Below are 21,300 nucleotides of genomic sequence, written 5' to 3' on the forward strand. Positions count from 1 at the left end.
CCTCTTCAGGCTATTTCATTGTTGAGAAACTGTGAAGTTACTAGACAAGGTTACACAACTTATTATTTTCAGTCAGAACTTTAATCCAGATATTATGACTATATCCAATGATTTCTCACTCCCCAATCTGCAAGAAATGAGATATATAGTTATATATAGTTAGTTTTTATTACTTACCCAATTGTTTAGGAGGAGCAGGGAAACTGGAAAGAAAATGAAAACACAATTATAATCAGATCAATATAAACACAGAAATTGACTCCTCTATTTTAGAGAGACATGAACAAGTAACAGACTGGGGGCTTATTGAGGCTAATCAATCTGTTCATGATCATTCCTTTCTCATCCTCCATTTCTCCATTAAGTCTAGTTTCTGTCCATTGATTTGGAATTTAGCAAGACTTTTTTGAACTCCAATGTTAGCCAAAAAAGTCAAGAGTCAAGACATTCAGTGGTTTATTCTCTCATAGCCATTGGATCAATGTTTTCAGATTTGTTCTATGAGGTATGGGCATATTATTACTACAAGGTAAATTAAATGGCCTCAATATTTTGAATTCATTGTGGCATAGCTCAGGCCAAAACTGTTTGTTTGACTCAAAGAGAAGAAATGCAAAATTGACATTTACAAAGGTCTAGGAATCTTTATATGACCATGTTTCCCCAATATATATCCCCAAACAGGAGAATGGTGAATAAGAGAGGCATATCCATTGAAACAAGTGAGAGAGAGCTTATTAATAGAAGTGATCTGAAATCAGGATTGGGTGCCATTTAGTTGCAACAGAAAAAGATCTTTGTTTTTATTACTCCCTGAACTTTAAGCACACACACACACACACACACACCACTGGAAGAATGGTGCACAGTTTTACGAAAGTATCAGAGGTCATTAGTTCAAATAATCCAAAATTAGGATTAGCTTTTGTGTAATTGAAGCAGAAAAAATAACCGTGGCTTTTATTTCTAAGCAAGGATTATATTTGAGTAATGCTTCATCAAAAGATTTGTTACGTTCAGCTATAATTTTAAGTGTCCTATTTATTGAGTGATGTTTTAGTGTCTCACAAAAGGGTTGAATCATGTACCAGATAACATGATTAAGATCTTTCAAATTCACATGAATGGAATTTGTACTAAGGGTTATTTTTGGATGGAGAGAGAAAATTGTTGCATTAATTTTTATTTAGACAAACTGAAGATATTTAGGATAACTTTAGCATAGTATAAATATATCATTCAAATAGAATTAATATGTCACTATTGTGAAAGTGAGTTACAAAAACTTTAAATAGTGTGTTTAGAGGAAGGAAATTCCAAATGTGTTCTTTATGTCTAGCAAATTACTTTTTAAAAGAGTAAGTATATTTTGCCCTAGCTGGTTGAGCTCAGTGGATAGAGTGTCGGCCTGTGGACTGAAGGGTCTCTGGTTCCCTTCTGATTAAGGGCACATGCTTGGGTTGGGGGCTCAATCCCCAGTAGGGGGCATGCAGGAGGCAGCCGATCAATGATTCTCTCTCATCATTGATGTTTCTCTCTCTCTCTCTCTCTCTCTCTCTCTCTCTCTCTCTCTCTCCCCCTTTCCTTTCTGAATCAATAAAAAGATATTTTTTAAAAGAGTAAGTATATTTTGAGGAGTAGTTAATATAAAATATTATATAATAAAATGTGGCATAGGAATTGTGAGCTTTTAGATCTAATGTTACAGTTTAAAAAGTCCTATTAAGTTATGAGTGTGTGAAGATATGTGTGTGTACATATATGTATGTGTGTGTATTTGTACATGTTTGTCAGGAAAACAAAATATATCTTTGAACGATAATGTTTTTTTAAATACTTTGTGCTCCTATTATGTAAGTGCATGAGTTTAAGGGTGAGACAGTAAGTGAGGCTAAGATAATTAATTTAAAATAATATTAAAATTGCATAAGTCTGTCAGAATTCGGTTATCAGTTACAAAATATTAGTAGGATTTGATTAAATTAATATTAGTGTAGTTATTGTGCACTAGATTTGGTTGGTTGACTCTTACGATGAACCTTCATTATTGTCTGACTCAGAGTCTTTAGGTTTTTCTCGTATACTTTTCTTTCTGTCATCTTTTCCCTTTAAAATCTTCAAAATCCCCCAGGACCAGGAGTTACTCTTCTCTTCAACCTGTAGTGTGGAGCTTAGGGGCATGCAGGCATTGATCAGAATGGAATCATCAGTGGAACACGAAGACATTGGGTGGACATTCAGGCTTGCTATAATTAGGCTGCATTGATCATTCAGGCATTGTTGTAAACAAGATGATGCAATTAAACTTACTAGTACAAGTCATGAGCTCTGAATACTGCTGCTTAGTAAGGTAAGGAGTAGGTACGTTGTATTTTTTTTTTTTCTATTTGGTGAGTTTTCTCTTGGTTCTTAAAATAGTAAGCTAAGTCAAGATTAAGTTTTAAACATCAATTGAGCTTTATTTTTTATTAAAAGTAAGTAACCAATAGGTCTTACAATTTAAAATATGCCATTTTGAAAGTTTAAACAACTAAAGGGTAGGGTATTCAGTACTGGTTTTGCCATAGATAGAATATGGTCTCAATTTATCTGGGGTTCCTATGACTGATTATTATACAAAGAATAGCCAGGCAACTGATAGATTCTTTGGAGCTTGTTGTAAAAGTAAACTCTTAATTGATAAATAAATGATTGGCAATAGTCTGGAAAATAAAAACTACAATAGCTGCAATTCTTTAACCCTTTTTTAAATCACTTCTTTTGACATAATTATCTAGGTTTTCCCAAACAATATAATACTTCATTTGAATGTGGTGTAATTACACTTCCTGATTTATGGCTGTTAACTAAACATTTAAATCATTTTTTGGTAATTTAAATAAGAATACCATTTCTGCTTTTTTATTCTAACTACAATCCAAAACTTCAGTAAATACAGTAGATTTTAATAAATACAATAATTTGCAAAATGGAAATTCACTGATTATTCTTACCCATCATCAGCATCTTCCTCTTCAATCCCATCATAAATATCGTCATCTGGGGGAGGTGGGAACATCCCTTCATTTGGGTTAAGAGGGAAAAAGCTTCTGTTAGTTTTGTAATTTGGTCATGTAATAGTCGCTTGAACTTTGATAATAAATATGCCTCATTTAACTGTACAAAACAGAGTAGCTATTTAAGTAAATAGCTACTTAAATAAAAGTAGTAGCTATTTAAATAAAAAATATTTTCACTCTCTCACTCTCACATAGATAGTAGGTACATAGTTCTGTGTATACAGAATTTTTAGAGATGAATATAAGACAAATATGAGGGATAATAAAAGTTACTGTGCACTAGAGAGAAATGGATAGAATAAATATTAGAAAAAGAAATATTAAATAAAGAATAGAGTTAAATATTTATTGTTAAAAAGAGAGGGGAGAAGATGATAAGAAAAAGCAGGCTGCATGGGGCGACCAGGCCGGTGGGGGGTGCTGTGAGGGGCGACTAGGCCAGCAGGGGCGGAGCAATTGGGGGCTACCAGGCCAGCGGGGGGGGGGGGGTGCAGTTAGGGGTGACCAGGCCGGCAGAGGGGGGCAGTAAGGGGTGACCAGGCCAGTGGGGGGCGCAGTTAGGAGCAATCAGGCCAGCAGGGAGGGAGAAGTTGGGGGCGACCAGGCTGGTAGAGGGGGGGCAGCTAGGGGCGATCAGGCCAGCATGCAGAGGCAGTGAGGGGTGATCAGGCAGGCAGGCAGGTGAGCGACTAGGAGCCAGCAGTCCTGGATTGTGAGAGGGATGTCCAACTGCCGGTTCTGGCCTGATCCCCAGGAATGGGCCTGAACCAGCAGTTGGACATCCCCCGAGAGGTCCCAGATTGGAGAGGGTGCAGGCTGGGCTGAGGGGACCCCACCCCTGTGCACGAATTTCATGCACCGGGCCTCTAGTTTACAATAGCCAAGTGTCCATAAGATGTTCATTACAGCGTTATTTACAATAGCCGAGTGTCCATCAGTAGGTGAATGGATAAAATAGCTGTGTTATATTTTAACAATGGAATACTACTTGGCTATAAAAAAGGACACCTTACCCTTTGCAACAGCATGGATGGACCTGGAGAGTATTGTGCTAAGTGAAATAAGCCAGTCAGAGAAAGGCAAATAACATATAATTTTACTCATATGTGGAATCTAATGAACAAAACAAACTAACAAAACAGAAACAGACTCATAGATCGAAAACAGATTGACAGCTGTTAGAGGGGAGGGGTCTGGGGCTGGGTGAAAAAGGTGAAGGGATTAAGCGAAAAAAAAAAGTCTCATAGACACAGACAATAGTATGGTGATTACCAGAGGGGAAGGGGAGTAAGGGGAGGTAGAAGAGAGTAAAGAGGGGACAGATATATGGTGATGGAAGAGACCTGACTTGGAGTGGTGTACAGGTGATGTATTATAGAATTATACAGCTGAAACCTATATAATTTTATTAATCAATGTCATGCCAATAAATTTGATAAAAATTTTAGAAAATGTACAATGAACTTGAAATTTGACTTTTCGGATGAAAATGTTAGCTGCAAAGTTGTTGTTTTTTTTTTTAAAATATATTTTATTGATTTTTTACAGAGAGGAAGGGAGAGGGTTAGAGAGTTAGAAACATCAATGAGAGAGAAACATTGATCAGCTGACTCCTGCACACCCCCTACTGGGGATGTGCCTGCAACCAAGGTACATGCCCTTGACCGGAATCGAACCTGGGACCCTTCAGTCCGCAGGCCGACGCTCTATCCACTAAGCCAAACCGGTTAGGGCTGTTAGCTGCAAAGTTTTAGTAAAATTCCCTTATATTGTTGATGAGAAGTCAAGGGGTCTTTAGGAGTCACAGCTGAGGTGACCATATAAGTTATACAATCAAGGATACTTCTGAACATGAAGGAGGAGCTCTAGTAATGATGCCTGTACCACTGGCACAATCAGCACTCCCCTGGGCACACTGAAAGTGGAGCCAACTTCTGACCCATAACGAGAGTGGGAGAAAGAAGTGACTTGCTCAGGGTCACTCGGTGGCCAGGGCTGAAATCCAGGCCACTGGTTTCAGTCCAGTGTTCATTCTACCACTTTAATATGCTCCTCGTGAGGTGCAGACAAAGGAATTTCATCATTAATATACACAAAAATGTTGAAGACTTGGAGAAACTTCTGCTAAAAGTGTGTGGCTTACCTCCACTTCCACTCTGACTGTGGCTAGAAAAGAAACAGAGACAGATTAAATTCGCATATGAGTTATATAGTTATCAAGAAAAGAAGTACTTGTATTGAGCAGCTATACCAAAGAGAAATAAGACGCCAGTTAAAAGTTCTTAGGATATGTGAAGAAGAAGAAAAATTGTTCTGTTTCATAAGAGATGAATAGTAACAGGGCCCATAGTAACAAAGCAAAATACAAAACAAATTTAATAAGAATCAAGTGAGTTTTGATACTACATAAAGAATTCAAAACAATGCTACTGTTTGCTCCTAACATTTTCCCATAAGGCAGTTTTCGAATTATACATTATTACATCATTCCATAGATGGATTTATATTAAAAAAAGAGTATTATTCCATGGGGCATATAGAACTATTATTGCATTAAATCAATTCTCTTTCAACATCTTATAACCACAGCATTTTGCTCTTAGTACATAACATTACATCTTATTTTAAATAGGACACGTTTTAAAAATTGAAATCTTACTCATGGGGCTTTATAGAGTGTCGTCCCCGATTTTCTAAATCCAGACTGCTTGTATTTCTTATTTATTTATATATCATTCTACATCCCTATATTTATTTTTTGTTAATCCTAACTCAAAGATATTTTTTCTGCTGATTTTTAGAGAGAGAGAGGAAGGGAGGGGAAGAGACAGAGAGAGAGAGAAACATCGATGTGAGAGAGACACATGGATTGGTTGCCTCAAGCCTGAAACTGAGATATGTGCCCTTGACTGGAATTGAATCTGTGACCTTTCAGTCCCCAGGCCGATGCTCTAACCACTGAGTACCAGCTAGGGTACTAGATCCCTAGTTTATCATCATGTTTCCTTGCCTGTGTTTGCCACTAAAATGTGAATTCTGTGACAGCAAAGGAAGTGTAAATTGTGAGACCTGGAACATCTCAGAATTCATCTGTTTCAATTCCCTCAATCTGTTGAAAAGAAACGGAAGCTCTGAGAAATTAAATGACTTGGCCAAACCTTTTCAATGAACTGAAGAGCTGAGACCAGAACCTCAACCTCCTGAGTTCCTGGAGAACGTTGTTCTGGCTACGCTCCCTGGACTGCCATGTTGACCCTTTGGCTAATCTACCCACAACAGCTATCAGTCTGATATTATAACCAGACAGTATCATTATACACTCGTATCTGCTTCCTCAACCTTAAAGGCAGATTAGAGAAATTGTCTGATGCAAATCTATGGTTAATGTAGAAATAAAAATGTCTTGCTAATGGAACTTTATAGAAAATCACTCTATAAATGTTTTACTATGTAAGCAAGGAATTAACTTTGATGAAGTTTAAGTATCCTCTTACAACTATTTTCACACTCATATTCTCTGACACTTGCTTTTGAGCATAAAGCAGAGGGTTAGAATTATGTGAAGAGTTACAATCTGGTTGGCTGACACTCATGGCAGATATATCCCATCTTGGAAATTCTGATACTCAACTCCCAAAGAACCAGGTTATCAGAGTCAGGAGCAAAGCTGCCACACATTATTTAATTCCTAGAGCAATTCTGTTTTTATTAATTTTAGGGAGAGAGGAAGGGAGAGATAGAATCATCAATGAGAAACATCTATCTACGATACCCCGCACACCCGCTACTGGAGATCAAGCCTGCAAGCCTGGCACGTGCCTTGATGGGAAATTTAACTGGCAACCTCCCTGTGCATGGGTTCATGCTCAACCAACTGAGCCACCCCGGCCCATGCCTAGAGCAATTCTTTAGCTTCCTCAAACCACTATTTAGAATACAAAACATTTAACAGATGAAAGAGAGGTAAGGAGAGGGAGAGTGTGAGAAAAGAGAAGGAAAGAGAAAAAGAACAAATGGAAGGAAAAAGGTAGGGAAACATACATAGAAAAATTTTGCTATGTGATGGAGGATTGGAATTTGCATTTGTAATTTCCTTTCTTTCAATTTTCATATTTATTCCAGAAATTGTCTTAAATGAGAAGAAAAAGAGAAGGACAGCTGTCAGGACCTGTGCCTTTAAGCCTGTGTCTGCTCAGAGAGGTTGTAGTGTCCAGTCAGCTCTCCTGGAGGGATCAGGAAAGAGTAAAGAGTGCAAGGGACCAGGAGGCACTGGAGGAGGGAGGAGAGGAGGGGGCTGTCTCCTATTCTTGCCAGGACAAGCTGCCGGCTAGGCTATCGTCAGCATCTTTTCTTGTTCTAGGGACAAAGCATGTTCTGTTATGAGATCCCTGCCAGCAGCAGCTGTAGTTTCAAAAACAAAACTTGTGTAGAAATTATGTCTCTTCTTTCATTTTCTTATTAAGCATGCACGAGGGGAATGGAGGCTAGGAAATATTGTGGTTCTATACTTGCTTAACATGGAGCATTAAAACCATACCTCCAGTTGCATTTTATTACACAGAAGATTCTCTGCTACATGTCTACTAACTGGAGCGTGTCTTTTAGAGTTGTGGGATGTAGGGACTTGATGCGATGGAGAAGGCAGTAATGTTTGGGAATTAGTCACCTAGTATGGTTAAAGAATGCTCAATTTAAAAAATACCCTTCTTTTTTGTGGATTATTTTTTCTTGAGTATGTGCATCACTGTACACATGTATTTATTAATACGATGCGGTTCTTCAGCCCCAAAACAAGAGAAATGTGATTTTGAAAAAATAACTAAAAGATAAATATACTATAACATGCTAATATAGGTAGAAGATGTAGGTCCAAAAATTCTATAAATCTCAGACTGTGACTATGTAGAGCTTGAACTGACCTTGAAACTGACATTTACTGACTCCCAAACTAGGTTAATGGGTTTCTGAGGACTAAAGCCAATTCATGATCTGTAAATACCAGTGCGCATGTTGCATGTTTTGATGCATGTTGCATAAGTTATGGGCATAACATGGTAAGAAGGCATTGCAGGCTATAATTCATTTTAGATCAAACTGCCAGAAAGAAACACAACAAATTTCATTAACACCAAGAGGGGAAGACCGCAAGAGGAAATTCAGTTCTTCATGTGTCTTGAAAGTATGTTACTATTTTTGATAGTTTTAATTCTTTTTAATGGTTGGTGATTAAAACATTTTTTTCTTTGAAATCTGAGTGATGAAGAAAGCACACATTTTTACCAGAGAGAAGATCTAGCACAGATCACGTGCTTGGGGACCACAGTGGCGGATTCCCAACGCCACAATGTGGGCCTAGGAAAACGAGGGTTTATTGCTGGGGTGGACATTGTCCTTCTTTCCCTTCAACTTGAGGAGATTATGATTTTACCAGGAAGGGGAGACACTGGAGGAAAGAAGGAATGAAAGGAGAGGGGGAATGGAAGAGCAAGAAGGAGAAGAATGGACGAGGAAGATCGGAGCTAGGGAAAAGAGACACAGGACGAGGCATGGAAAAAGGAAACGGAAGCCTGAGAGGGGAAAGAAGAGAAGAAAAGGGACATGGGAAGAGTTGTCTCCTCTCTCCTCTTGGCTCCTCCATGTATTGTTCGGTTCCTCTGCTGTGGGAAGGTGTTCCCAGGATTTGTGTGTGGGAACTTCATCCTAATCTGGTGGAATGAATGGGCAATGGAAAGTTGGCCCCTTAGTTGATACGCAGGGATCATAGGGAATGGAGTTTTTACTTCGGTACTTTTAAATATATTTTTATTGATTTCAGAGAGGAAAGGAGAGAGAGAAATAGAAACATCAATGATGAGAAAGAATTATTGACTGGCTTCTACATGCCCCCTACTGGGGACTGAACCCACAACCCCGGTACATATCCTGACCTGGAATTGAACCATGACCTCCTGGTTCATAGGCCGATGCTCAACCACTGAGCCACACCAACCGGGCTACTTTTGTACTTTTAAAGAGTGAAGTAGAGTTATAATAAAAAGCATTCACTTATTTTCTGTTATATGTTCAAATAAGAACAACAACTATATTTAGGCTCAAAGATTTCAGAATAAAAATTTTATATTTCTTAGAACTAAGTGTCATATTTCATGTCTTATATTTTACAAAATCATATTTATTTTAGGCAACATATCCCTAAGGTCAAATGAATATTATAGAACAGCATGTTGGAACAGCGACCTATTTGTCAAGATCAGACAAATGGCTCATTATTTTTCAAGGAGTATTTGATACATATAACCAAAGAGTAAAACAAAACCATCTGGAGTTTCCAATGGCATTGCACCCATATTGAACTTACTGTACACGGTCATTCAGTTTAGTGGTAGAGAGCAGTAGGAAACATGGAAGGTAAAATACAGGAGGGCCTTAAAACCCATAATCCCTGGCGAGGAGACAGCCTGAGCTGTGTAGCTTTGCACATACCTGCTAGCCTCATCTTGCTCTGCCACATCATCATACACTTCTTGGTCATCTTCAGTGGGTCTCGATGAAAGAGGACCCAAAGAGTTTTTCTTTCGTCTCAAGGAATCATAGTCAATCTGCACAGCAGTGGTCTTAATGTAGCCATCTACCGGAAGGGGAATGATGTATGTTCAGGCGACTGCAGCTTAAATAGCTTAAAGTTAGGAATAAAATATCAACTGCACATTTGCTCTTTAAAGTGGCCCCTGGTTTCTTTGCTTGCAATTCTGATTCATAGACTTCCCATGTAGACACATGTTTTACTGTACCTTGTCCAAGTTTTACGCTGCTGTGGTTTGGAGTAAGCCTAGAGTCTGTTTTCAACATTCCAAAGTGATTCACATGACTCTCTCTCTCTCTTTTTTCCCCCCTTTTAACATCACCGAGGAGCCTAAATGCTCTCTTTTTCTCCCTGGAGTCATAGAAACACTTACATTGTTCCCCACTGAAAGATAACACAGATGACGTGAAGATGGAATTACCAGTACTCCTGTCATTTTAAATCTTCCTATCCTTGTCCACCCAGAACAAAACTCCTAACTCAATGGCTATGAGTAGTTCTGGAAACATTTGCGCGTTTCTCATTTTTGGCTCCAAAAGAGGACAATCTGAAGTCATAGGACAATGTGCACTCACATGACCCCCTGGTGGTTCTGCCCAACCACTTCCCCTCTGGGTTGTCCGTGATGCGAATTATTTCAATAGGCTCGCCTTGCTTGAAGCTCAGCTCATTCTTGCCCCCTTTGACATCACAGCAAGCTCTGGCTTGATGGATGACTTCAATGGGGCCGGTTAGCTGCAAAGAGGAAAGGGAAACAATCACAACAGGCTTCTTTGCTATTCAGAGAATCTTTAAGGAATGCAGTTTGAAAGCCAGTATGTCCACAGCTTGCCAACCTGCCTGTTTCCAAGAGCTACAAGTTTAAACTAGAAATGGAGGGGGAATGTCATTCCTGGGATGCTCTTATAGGAGCAGTGAGGGGAAATTCCCAGGGGTCAGGCAGGACCAGCGAAGAGCAGGTGCAGTGCTTGGGGTCCCAGAGAGAGTGGAGGTCTGTGGACCTTAGCAACTCTGCGAAGGGCTTGCAAAGGAAGCCACCGATAACCGAATACCACTTATGTATGACAATCCATTCTGGGTGCTCTGTGGCTGTATGGGATGTTCGGGTAGTCTGCCTGGTACGGGAAGGTTTCTTCTCACACTGCATTGTGAAGTTATTCCGATGGTTCTAGAAGGCTAGAACAGCTAAGGGAGGGGTAGGTGATGGTGGTGGTGGTGGGGTGTACTCGTGGGGAAAGCAATTTCATTCATTCCTTTTTTCCCCTAAGCTTGTGATATTGTCTGTGTATGAACATGGAGTAGACATTACCTGCCATAAACAAAATAACATTTTAGAAATAGCTTTGTAAATAAAAAAAACCCAGCAAACAAATGTTGTGAGGTTTTGAAAATTAATATCCTAATTAGTACAGTGGTTTCTTGACATCAGAGGAATCATCTAGTTTAGACCACAAATCCTAAAGATTTAATTTTCTAATCTTAAATTGCTATCTTCTAAAACAGAATTTCTTGGATCTCTTGATATGCAAATATGCATTGTGACTTTTGCCTTATTTTATTGAACTTATGATGCTATGAATTGTGAGACAAATCATTATGTACCTCTGAGAAAGAAATAAAACAGCTTAACTTAACTTACGATGTGCCACTAATGTGAAGATGCATCCTAACTTCAGAATTTCAAAATGCAAAATATTTTATGCCTTAGAATTAAGGAAATACGGTATTATGGAGCCGTTCTTACTGTTATTTAATTTATTTATTTTTGACAGCATTAAGATTTTGGGAGGAATACAGCTCGTGAAGTCCTAGTCTTAAGAAATGTTTGAGTTCATATTTAGTGGTATGATTCCCACACACTATATTTTTCTTACTAAAAATGTTATTTGGATGAATGAACGAAGCGATGCAAAACTGATTTCTCCAAAAGAAACTCAGGAAAAACTTCACATGATTCCTTCAAAACTATAAACTCTCTCTTTGTGTGTTGGGAAGACTTTCATTTAAGAAATTAATTTTTCATATATTCCACTTCAAAAATATAAATGTTGGAGCCATACATTCTGGAAGAGTAAAATGTTTTACTATTCACATTGTAATCCTAATTTTACTTACCTATAGTAAGATTTTTAAAAATTTAATGAGAACTTATAATAGATACAGTGCTTTATGTGCACTAATTTATTTAATTCCCCAACAAACATGGATGGCTGGAATTTGAATCTACATCTCCTCAACTGACTAAGCTTTACATTTTCCCTGCACCATATTGTCAAAGTTTAGTTTTAATATAATAAATATACTGAGAAGTTATATATGAATAAAATTTTTACAACTCAAACTATGTAGTAACTATTTTGGGGGAATTCAATGTTTATAGAAAACTATGTGAATCCTTTATAAAGTAAAGAATAATTTTGTAACTCACCCTAAAATATAGCTGATGTACCAGACCCACACCAGATGGGCCATGGCATCCAAGATGGCGTAGCCAAGAGGAGAGAGCAGGCAATATAGTGTTAGTGGTAGTAATAGGTGTCACACATCAGAATCAGAGATCAGAGGAGACAGAGGTCAGACATCCAGGTAGATGAAGAGGGCTGAGAAACAGCAGGTATCAGAAGTCAATGTGTACATAGGCTTAAAACCAAGGCAGGTCTAGACATTGGCAGCTAGAGTAGCTCATAGGAACTTTATTCGAAGACAAGTGTCTCCAGATGTCTTCATCTGGAGACACTTGTGTCCCTTGCACCACTATAATACATGCCCCAGAGATGTGTGTGGTCCCAAGCTCACAGCATAAGTAGGTTAACATGGAGTGTGTAAGGAGGGGAGCCACAATGGGTTTGAGTAACTGAGTATTCATTCACTCAGTCAACAGATTTCCTGGGTGCCCACTAAGTATAAGCCACCATATTTTATTTGAATTTTGTCAGATTATATGGGACAGGAGCATATTGGACAAAAACAAGTCTGTTGTGAGGATAGTTACGCCTTAGAAAACAACTAATTCCCCAGCCATGTAAGGTTTCAAGACAGGTGCCCCTTTTGAGTGAAAATTATAAAAAGAGGTTCCTCTTTTCCACCTGTCAGCAAGCACGCTCTTACTTTAAACTTCTTCTTTATCTCTTGTTCTTTCTTTTCTCTCTCCTTCTGTTCCTTTTTCTCCTGCTCCAATCTCTTCTTTTCCTCCTTTTCCCTTTTCTTCTCTCGTTCTTTGGATGCTTCTCTGTGGATAAACATTGTTAGGTTGTTTCAACAGCTGCAGGCATTGATGTGATAAGGCTCACTATCCAGAGGGCTTTCTATCCACACAGAAGATAGTATCTGAAGTCACATGAAGGTAAAAAGCCAAGGGGGAGGGGAAGGGGTCAACATTCCTGGATGTGTGATTGTTCTTAAAGCCCGCAGGAGGCACACAGAGAGGACTCCTCCCAAAGGCTCTGCTTTCCCTACAGCTTGTGCAACAAGGGAAGAGACTGTTTATAAAGGTGCTCTTGCTCCTTGTCGGAATGTCTCTCCCCTCGCCCCCCCTTTCTCTTGTCCATGCACTCACAGGTACAAGAGCACACACACGGGATCTATCTAGACTGGCAAGATTCTGGTCTCTCTTCTCGCCTATGTGGCTCAGTGGTTGAGCATCGACCTATGAACCAGGAGGTCACAGCTTGATTCCTGGTCAGGGGACATGCTTGGGTTGCCGGCTTGATCCCCAGTAGGGGGAGTGCAGGAAGCAGCAGATAAATGATTCTCTCTCATCATTGATGTTTCTCTCTCTCCCATCCCTCTCTTCATCAATAAAATGATATTAAAAAATATTCTAGTCTCTCATGCAACAGCGTTTTAACAGAGTTCTCTGTGAAATCCTCAGACAATAAAGACTCTTTAGTCCTTTGTATTAAAATAAAGGTTACCATTATATGTCAGTCATTTGAATAAAAAAGCTTTCCCCAACTAGTGCTGAATATCCATTCATTCTCCCACCTACAAATCATTCTATTCATCTTAGAAGAAAAATATCATGGTAAAAAATGCAACTCATACATGTCTTCATATGTTTCTCCATCACTTTCTTCCTGTCAAGAAAACATGAATAATAATTAAGCTTAGTTATTAAAAAGGGGAGCATACACACATTTTCACAGATCAAGCACTTAGCAAAACAAACATAAATTTAAGTGTATGTATATTTGACTTATTTAAAATATTTGTTTTCCTTTTTAGAGATAGACCATGAAAGTAAACCCCAGAAGAATTCATTTTATCTCCTGCTATGTAATTCAGATGTGTAGCCAGACTTAAGTTTATGTTAAGAATTCCTATGAGTTGCCGAAACCGGTTTGGCTCAGTGGATAGAGCGTCGGCCTGCGGACTGAAGGGTCCCAGGTTCGATTCCGGTCAAGGGCATGTACCTGGGTTGCGGGCACATCCCCAGTGGGAGATGTGCAGGAGGCAGCTCATCGGTGTTTCTCTCTCATTGATGTTTCTAACTCTCTATCTCTCTCCCTTCCTCTCTGTAAAAAATCAATAAAATATACTAAAAAAAAAAAAAGAATTCCTATGAGTCAGAGTAACAATTGGTACTTAATGTCTCAAGCATTTTAGATGAACTAAGAGCATAAATGGGAAAAAATATCTTTACTCGTAAGAATTTTCATTTGTTAGTTTTTACTAATAAAAAATGAATCGCAATGATTATTAAATATTCTAGTTCCAGCAATATAATATGAGAAGGAAAAAAACTGACCTCATCTAGATTTCCAGCACCTAAAGGGGTTAAAAAAAAGAATGAAATTTAACATACTGTAATTAAGAAGCACTTTAATACAGGATTATTAGATGTAATATAATATTCCAGATAGTTCATAATTTAACAAAACTTACTAGTATGTTTTATCAAAGACATAGAAGTACAAAATAGAATATGTGGTTTAGATCCTTATTATGGCTTTTTGATACTTGTCATTTAATTATAAAATCATTTCATTGGCTTTCATAAGATAATGAAGACACCCTTCATTCTCTTTATGAAAGGCACGCACATTTACTATGGGGCATCTCTGGAATAAAGGTATTATCAGAAACTCACAACTAGTTTTCCCTTTTTGACTTACTTGTTCCCAGTGATTTGCTTTCATTATCAAACAAATCAAGTTAATTAGATTTTTTTAAACAAGATAATTTTCCCCCTAGAGATAGGACTTCTTCAATAAAACTTATAAAGCTTAAATTATAAGGTAAAAATTAATAATTTTTATTGTATTAACATTTAATATGTTCAGTGAAGGACAGCCTGGGCTAAGTTAATAGACAATGAACAGAATGAGAGAAGGTATTTGCAATCTCTGCAACTCACATGGGATTAATATCTGGAATACAAGAAATTCCTCCTACATGTCAACCAGAAAAGGAAAAAAAAACCCCCAAAAATTGGTCAAAGGATATAAACTGGCAACTTCCAGAAGAGGAAACACAAAGGCTAACGAACAAGTGAAGTACTCAGATCAACAGTAAGCAGAGGTAGGCAAATGAGGTACCATTTTTAAACACGTAAGACTGGAAGCAATTGGAAAGCTGAATAATACCATGTGCTGGTGAAAGGTAGGCATCTTGGAACCTCCCTGCCCCGCTGATGGGAGTGTACACAGAGGCAGAGCTTCTGGAGAGCCCTCGGCTTCCACTCAGTCAAAACGAACACACCACAGCTTCGGAGCAGCCATGACACTGCTGGGTAAGTCTATCTCCATAAAGAATCTCTCAGAGGTCCAAATGGCGGCAAGGAGGTGCACAGAATTATTATTTGTTGTACTAGTGAGTTGGAATAAAATGTAAAATGTGAATGCAGCCGAAATTGGTTTGGCTCAGTGAATAGAGCGTCGGCCTGAGGACTGGAGGGTCCCGGGTTCGATTCCGGTCAAGGGCATGTACCTGGGTTGTGGGCACATCCCCAGTGGGAGATGTGCAGGAGGCAACTGATCGATGTTTCTGGCTCTCTGTCTCTCTCCCTTCCTCTCTGTGAAAAATCAATTATATATATATATATATATATATATATATATATATATATATATATAAAATGTGAATGCATAGGATGCATACCATAGAGTACTTAACATGCATACCATGGGGCACATACATAGAGAATGTATGCAGTAGTTAACACCAATGAATTAAATATAGTTCATATAGCAGCATGGACGGGTCTTCCAAAACACATGATGTTGAGTGAAAACAAAAGAGATCAAAGTCAGCTCTAACATAGTATTCATGTAAATTGAAATATATATACACATACAACAGAATGCAAAGAATATATACGGACACATACACATTAAATACATTTAGACTATTTGCCTCTGGTAAGGGGAAGAGAGGAGAGAGAGTGGTCATGGTGATAAAATGAATAAATCAATAAAACCAGAGAAGGGACTTGCATGGATCAGTGATAATGATGATGCCCCATTAAGAACCCTATGAGAAGGATTAACTTAAACTTCTGTAATATGAGGTAACAGAAGGATAAATAAAACTCCCTTTTGCCCCTTACCATCAAAGTGCATGGCACCATCTTGATTGTCTTCATTGACAGGGCTTCTGGAAACAACAAAGAAGAAAAAGTGAAAATAGAATCAGTCGATGCTCACCTTACAGTAAAAAATAAGAAAAAAAATTATTCTCTTTTAATTCTTTTCTCTTTAATGTCTGCTCTGATGAAAAACATCAGAAGTCACTAGAATAGGCTTAGCCCTATATGTATGCTACAACTGCTGCCAAGAAATGGAGCATCGGGAGCCTGAGCACAGAACTGTCCGTCCACAGTGAGCACATACAGTGAGTCCACTGCTTCAGGGCAGCAACAGGCTTTTTTGTTTTGTTAAAACAGCACTATGTCAATCATTCAATTCTGGGATTCTGAAGGCATTTGCTTGGTTTATGGTATAGAAACCCAGGAGAAACCAAAGGACTTGTATGCATGCATATAAGCCTAACCAATGGACACAGACAACAGGGAGGTGAGGGCATGAGTGGGGGACGAATGGGGGGATAAGGACACATATGTAATACCTTAATCAATAAAGAAATTAAAAGTCAATAAATAAATTAAGTAAAAAAAAGAAAAAAAAGAAAAAAAACCCCCAGGAGATTTAGTACTAATCTTTTTAAAAAAATTTTTAAATGTATTTTTTTTATTGCTTAAAGAATTACAAAGAGTATTATATATGTCTCCTTTTTTTTCTCCCCTTGACCTTCCCCCGGCCTCCCCTCCCCCCCCCCCCCCCCCAGTGTCTTGTGTCCATTGGTTATGCTTATATGCATGCATACAAGTCCTTCAGTTGATCTCTTAGCCCCCCTCCCCCTTTAAATGTATTTTTATTGATTTCAGAGGGAAAGGGAGAGGGAGAGAGAGAGAGAGAGAAACACCAATGATGAGAATCACAGATCGGCTGCCTCCTACACGCCCCCTACTGGGCATCGAGCCTGCAACCCGGGCACATGCCCTTGACCGGAATCAAACCTGGGACCCTTCAGTCCGCAGGCCGTCGCTCCATCCACTGAGCCAAACCGGCCAGGGCTAGCTCTAATCTTCGACTCCTTTCTCTTTTCCAACCTTACTCCCCTCACTTGTGGCTTGGACTCCAAGGTGCTTCATTTCAAACCACTTCACTCCAACTGCTCTACACAGTTATTAATGCCTGGGCTTGGCAAATCCCTAATTATTTACGGAACATCTAAATTTTCTATTTTTATTCTCCAGTTGATTAGCATAGCTGGAGAAAATCGCCACTTTATTGATTCTGGATATTACAAATAATTGACATTTGATCTCGACTGTACCCTCTGCACTATTCTATAATCTAATTACCCTTTCTTTCTAGTCAACCCTCTCTTGCATCTAGGTCAATGGCAATTCACCACTTTCCTCTCCTTCTCCCCTAAAATCAGGTGACCTTGTTTCTTACTTCACTGATAAAATAGCAGCTCTTGGGTATGAACTCTCTTAAGAAAATACATTCTGTAACCCACCCCCCCAAAAAACAAAACAAAACAAAAGAAATGTCTCTCTCACATTGATGAAATCAGGTGAGCCAATGGCAGTGCATGACTAATGCGTCAACTCTCCGATCCGGAAGAATTGAAAGCATTTGTAATGAACAAAAAGGTTCTAATAGCAAATTCTTACCTTTCCTCCAATTTTAGAGCCCCCCTGTCCCCCCCGCCCCCCAAAGAAACCCAAACCAAACCTTACGCCGACTATGATGACCTTAGGAAAAGAACTGCGTAACCTTTCCTTTTCCAACCTCGGTCACTTCCCGTTATTTGTTATTTCTTCTTACCTCACTTTTCCTGTCTCATTACTATTAATAACCATGCAATGTGCTTTGTACACTAAAATATTCACCCATTGGTTCTGTTTTCACATGGACAATTAGACAAACTGTGAAAACTACCACTGAGAATGTAAACTAGCACAAAAAAGCACGTTACACTAAAGCTGTTGAACACTGAGCATGAGAAAGGTGCTCTTTAGTTCCCCTCGTTGTCTGGGGAAAACAGCCGAAAGCACAGCTAGCTGAGTTCTCACCACTAGGTGGGGAGACAATACAATTTAAAATACGATATAACTTTGGCCTCCACGACTTTGTTTTAAAGCTGTTTATTCTTTCTAATTTTCACCTGCCTCCGATCTCTTCCACTCCTGCGGCACCCTGACCTGAGTGAAATAATCACAAGTGACTTCTGGGGAGCGGGCAGGTGAGAAAGGCCACCCTGTGTCCTGAAACCCTTCCTGGGTCCGAGGGAGAGATGTGTCTCCTGGCCCTGGGCAGCGCAGACCCCACCCCCGTAAGCCTCACTAGTCCGTTCTTTCCCTGGAAAGCCGGTCCCGCACCCGCACCCGCACCCGAGCACCAGCCCCACTTGCTCTAGTCCCTGGTCCCAGGAATGCTTCCCTTTCGTTGCCATTATTATCTCCCCTCTTCACGGGATCGTTCTCATTAGTATACAAACACTGTTCTTTCTTTTATTTTGGTTAATCCTCACCTGATGATATTTTTTCTATTGATTTTTAGAAAAAATAGTAGGGAGGGAGGGAGGGGGAAGAGAGAGAGAGAGAGGAGAGAGAAACATCAATGTGAGAGAGACATATTGATTGGTTGCCTCCCAAAGTGCTCTGACCTACAAGGACCATAGATCAAACCTGCAACCCAGGTATGTGCCCTTGATCAGAATCGAACCTGCAACCAACCCTTCGGTGGGCGGGCCGATGGTCTAACCATTGAGCACACCAGCCAGGCTTTTATTTCTTCCATCTTAAAAAAAAAGTAAAAATCTTAATTCCGTTTTCTCACTAGTTACTGCCCCATTTCTGTGTTTCCCTCTTTTTTTAATGCGCTGTCTATACCTGAGTTTTCCAGTTGCTTTCCTTTCTTGTTCTTTTAAAGCCATTTCTTTCTTTCTTTATTAATTAAGGTATTAAATACTTTTCCTTATCCCCCCCATTGCCATTTTAATGAGGTCCGTGTCCCCACTACTCCTGAGACTTCCACCCACACTGACCTGCCTAGCGCTCGCCTCCGGGCCCTCGCAGCCTTACACACAGTCGGTCACTGCTTCCTCCTGGGGAACACTACCTTGTTTCTTGGTGTTGTTTTTTTGTTTTTTGTTTGCTTTGTGCTTTATTGGTTGTTCCTTTCTATTCTCCTTTCTTGATTTTTCTTCTCCCAGGACCCAGGGCTTGTTCCTTCTCTCTAGTTATCCTCACTTCCTTCGGGACCTTAACAGTCTTGTGACTTTAAGTGTGGAATATGTGCCTCTGACTCTCAAATGTATATTTTTACATCAGAACTATCTCTCAGACTCATCACTCTTATACCCAATTGCCTCCTCCACGTCTCCACTCGGATGTTTAAGAGACACCTCAAGCTTCACATAGCCATGCCCTCCTGACCTTCCACACCCCAAACTTGCTCCCCTGCAGCCTCTCCCATTTCAGTTGATGGAGACATCATCCTCAGTGTTGCTCAGGCCCAAAGCCTGGGAGCCATCTTCCATCCTCACTTCCTTTCACATCCCGAATCCAAATTGTTTCAAAATGTATTCAGAATCTGCACACCACCCTCGTGAGACGCCCCTCTATGTCTTGCCTGCGTTTCTGCCATATCTGCCTCACTGCTCTCCCTGCTCCCACATTCGCCGACCGTCTCATTTCCCTCGCTCTACTCCAGCCCGTCACCTCCTTCCTAGTCTTTGAACATCTAGGCCTTTGCTCTGTCTTCTCCACTTAGAACTGTTCTTCTACAGGTGTCTGCACGTCTAACTCCCTCACCTTGTTGAGTCTGAAGTGTACCTTCCAAAAAGGGAGCCACCCTCACATCTGTTGAAAGTTGCAACACACTGTCCCATTCCCACCCTTGCACTACACCACCCAACCCTGCGCTATTTTCTCCCACAGCATTCAATGTTTCCTAACATACTATATCCTTTACCTGTTTGTTATTTTTATTCCTTTGCTCTTTTGCCCCTGTCTTAGGTGGGCAGGGGTCTTTGTTTTCTTCACTACTTCTGGAACTCTTATTACAAAAGCACAAAGTAGTGGCTTAAAAAGTAATTGTTGAGTGAATGTAAAATTATCTGTTAGCTCTTGACTCTCAGGGTGGCCACTGATTGGGGATGGGGAGGAATTGCATCCGCAGGCCAGCAGAGGGAGCACCAGGGAACACCCAGGTGTGTGTTTTGAAGGGTGGTGGTGTGAAGAAAAGCACAGAAACGCTCATATTTTAAAATTTTACTTAAAGAGTTTTCCATAAGTTTCCCTCTCACATTAAATGTAAAATTTTGAGCCAGACTATCAAGATCTATTTTGCTTTCATTTCCTCTTTGTGTCTTATCTAGCTTCCTCTACTTGGGGGAAAGTTTCTAACCCAGATATTTCTTCATTTTGGAATTTACTTGAGCTCTCTGATGAGAGCTTAGAAGTTCTCACTATATAAAAATATTACATTATAGATGTCCTTTAGCTTTCATTTCCTCTATTATCTCCATCTGACAATTAACTTTCAGAAGCTCCAAATACATAGGGTGTCCCAAAAAATGGATACACACACTTTGAAAAATTATAAAGGCAGTATTTATTAACATATATTTCATTTTCAAAATTGAGCTATTTTGTGGGGACAGCCTGTAGTTGATATAGGCAATATAACCTCTAAGACTTTTATTCCTCTCCATCTTTCTTCTGAGAGTATGTATTTTGTGGAGTTGGCAACTCTTAGATGAATCAGACTTTGTAATTAGAAGTCCTTAATAAGATGGAAATAGGGGTAAGGTAAAGTTGATTACAATTGGTGGCTTTGGCTATTATTTTCATCAAATAAGAACTAGAGCATGGCTGATCAGTAGGTCCTTTTCAACTTTGCAAGAATTCCCTGCAAAGCTGGGAAACTGACCAGCATCCTTATGATATAGTCATACAGGTTACCAGGCTGTTTTTAAAATCCTTTCTTCCTTCTACAGCATTTTACTCCCCACCCTGTCATAATGGATTCCAGGGAGTAGGTTAGCACAGCAGGCCCACAACTGCTATTTTTAGAATAATCTGCTACCAATGTTGGCCCTTGGTTTGTATCTGGAAACACAGCTTCTAAAGAATTCCCTCCA

At 39.5% G+C, this 21,300-nt stretch overlaps 1 protein-coding gene across 3 annotated transcripts in view; it reads right to left on the reverse strand.

Moving 5' to 3' along the window:
• Positions 1–21,300, reverse strand: part of FYB1 (FYN binding protein 1) — a 143,492-nt gene that overhangs the window by 20,200 nt on the left and 101,992 nt on the right. For 2 of the 3 annotated variants that reach the window (XM_036308328.1, XM_036308329.1), the window contains exons 4-13: positions 16,190–16,236; positions 14,390–14,409; positions 13,687–13,718; positions 12,751–12,871; positions 10,218–10,377; positions 9,543–9,687; positions 5,203–5,225; positions 2,994–3,060; positions 2,033–2,170; positions 178–203 (exon numbers count right to left, since the gene is read on the reverse strand). In XM_036308328.1, the coding sequence (XP_036164221.1) occupies positions 178–203; positions 2,033–2,170; positions 2,994–3,060; positions 5,203–5,225; positions 9,543–9,687; positions 10,218–10,377; positions 12,751–12,871; positions 13,687–13,718; positions 14,390–14,409; positions 16,190–16,236 (779 nt within the window). The remainder of the gene's footprint in view (positions 1–177; positions 204–2,032; positions 2,171–2,993; positions 3,061–5,202; positions 5,226–9,542; positions 9,688–10,217; positions 10,378–12,750; positions 12,872–13,686; positions 13,719–14,389; positions 14,410–16,189; positions 16,237–21,300) is intronic. The other variant, XM_036308330.1, reaches the window with a different exon arrangement.

Source organism: Myotis myotis, unplaced genomic scaffold, assembly GCF_014108235.1.
Source record: "Myotis myotis isolate mMyoMyo1 unplaced genomic scaffold, mMyoMyo1.p scaffold_m19_p_5, whole genome shotgun sequence".
Classification (NCBI taxonomy): domain Eukaryota; kingdom Metazoa; phylum Chordata; class Mammalia; order Chiroptera; family Vespertilionidae; genus Myotis; species Myotis myotis.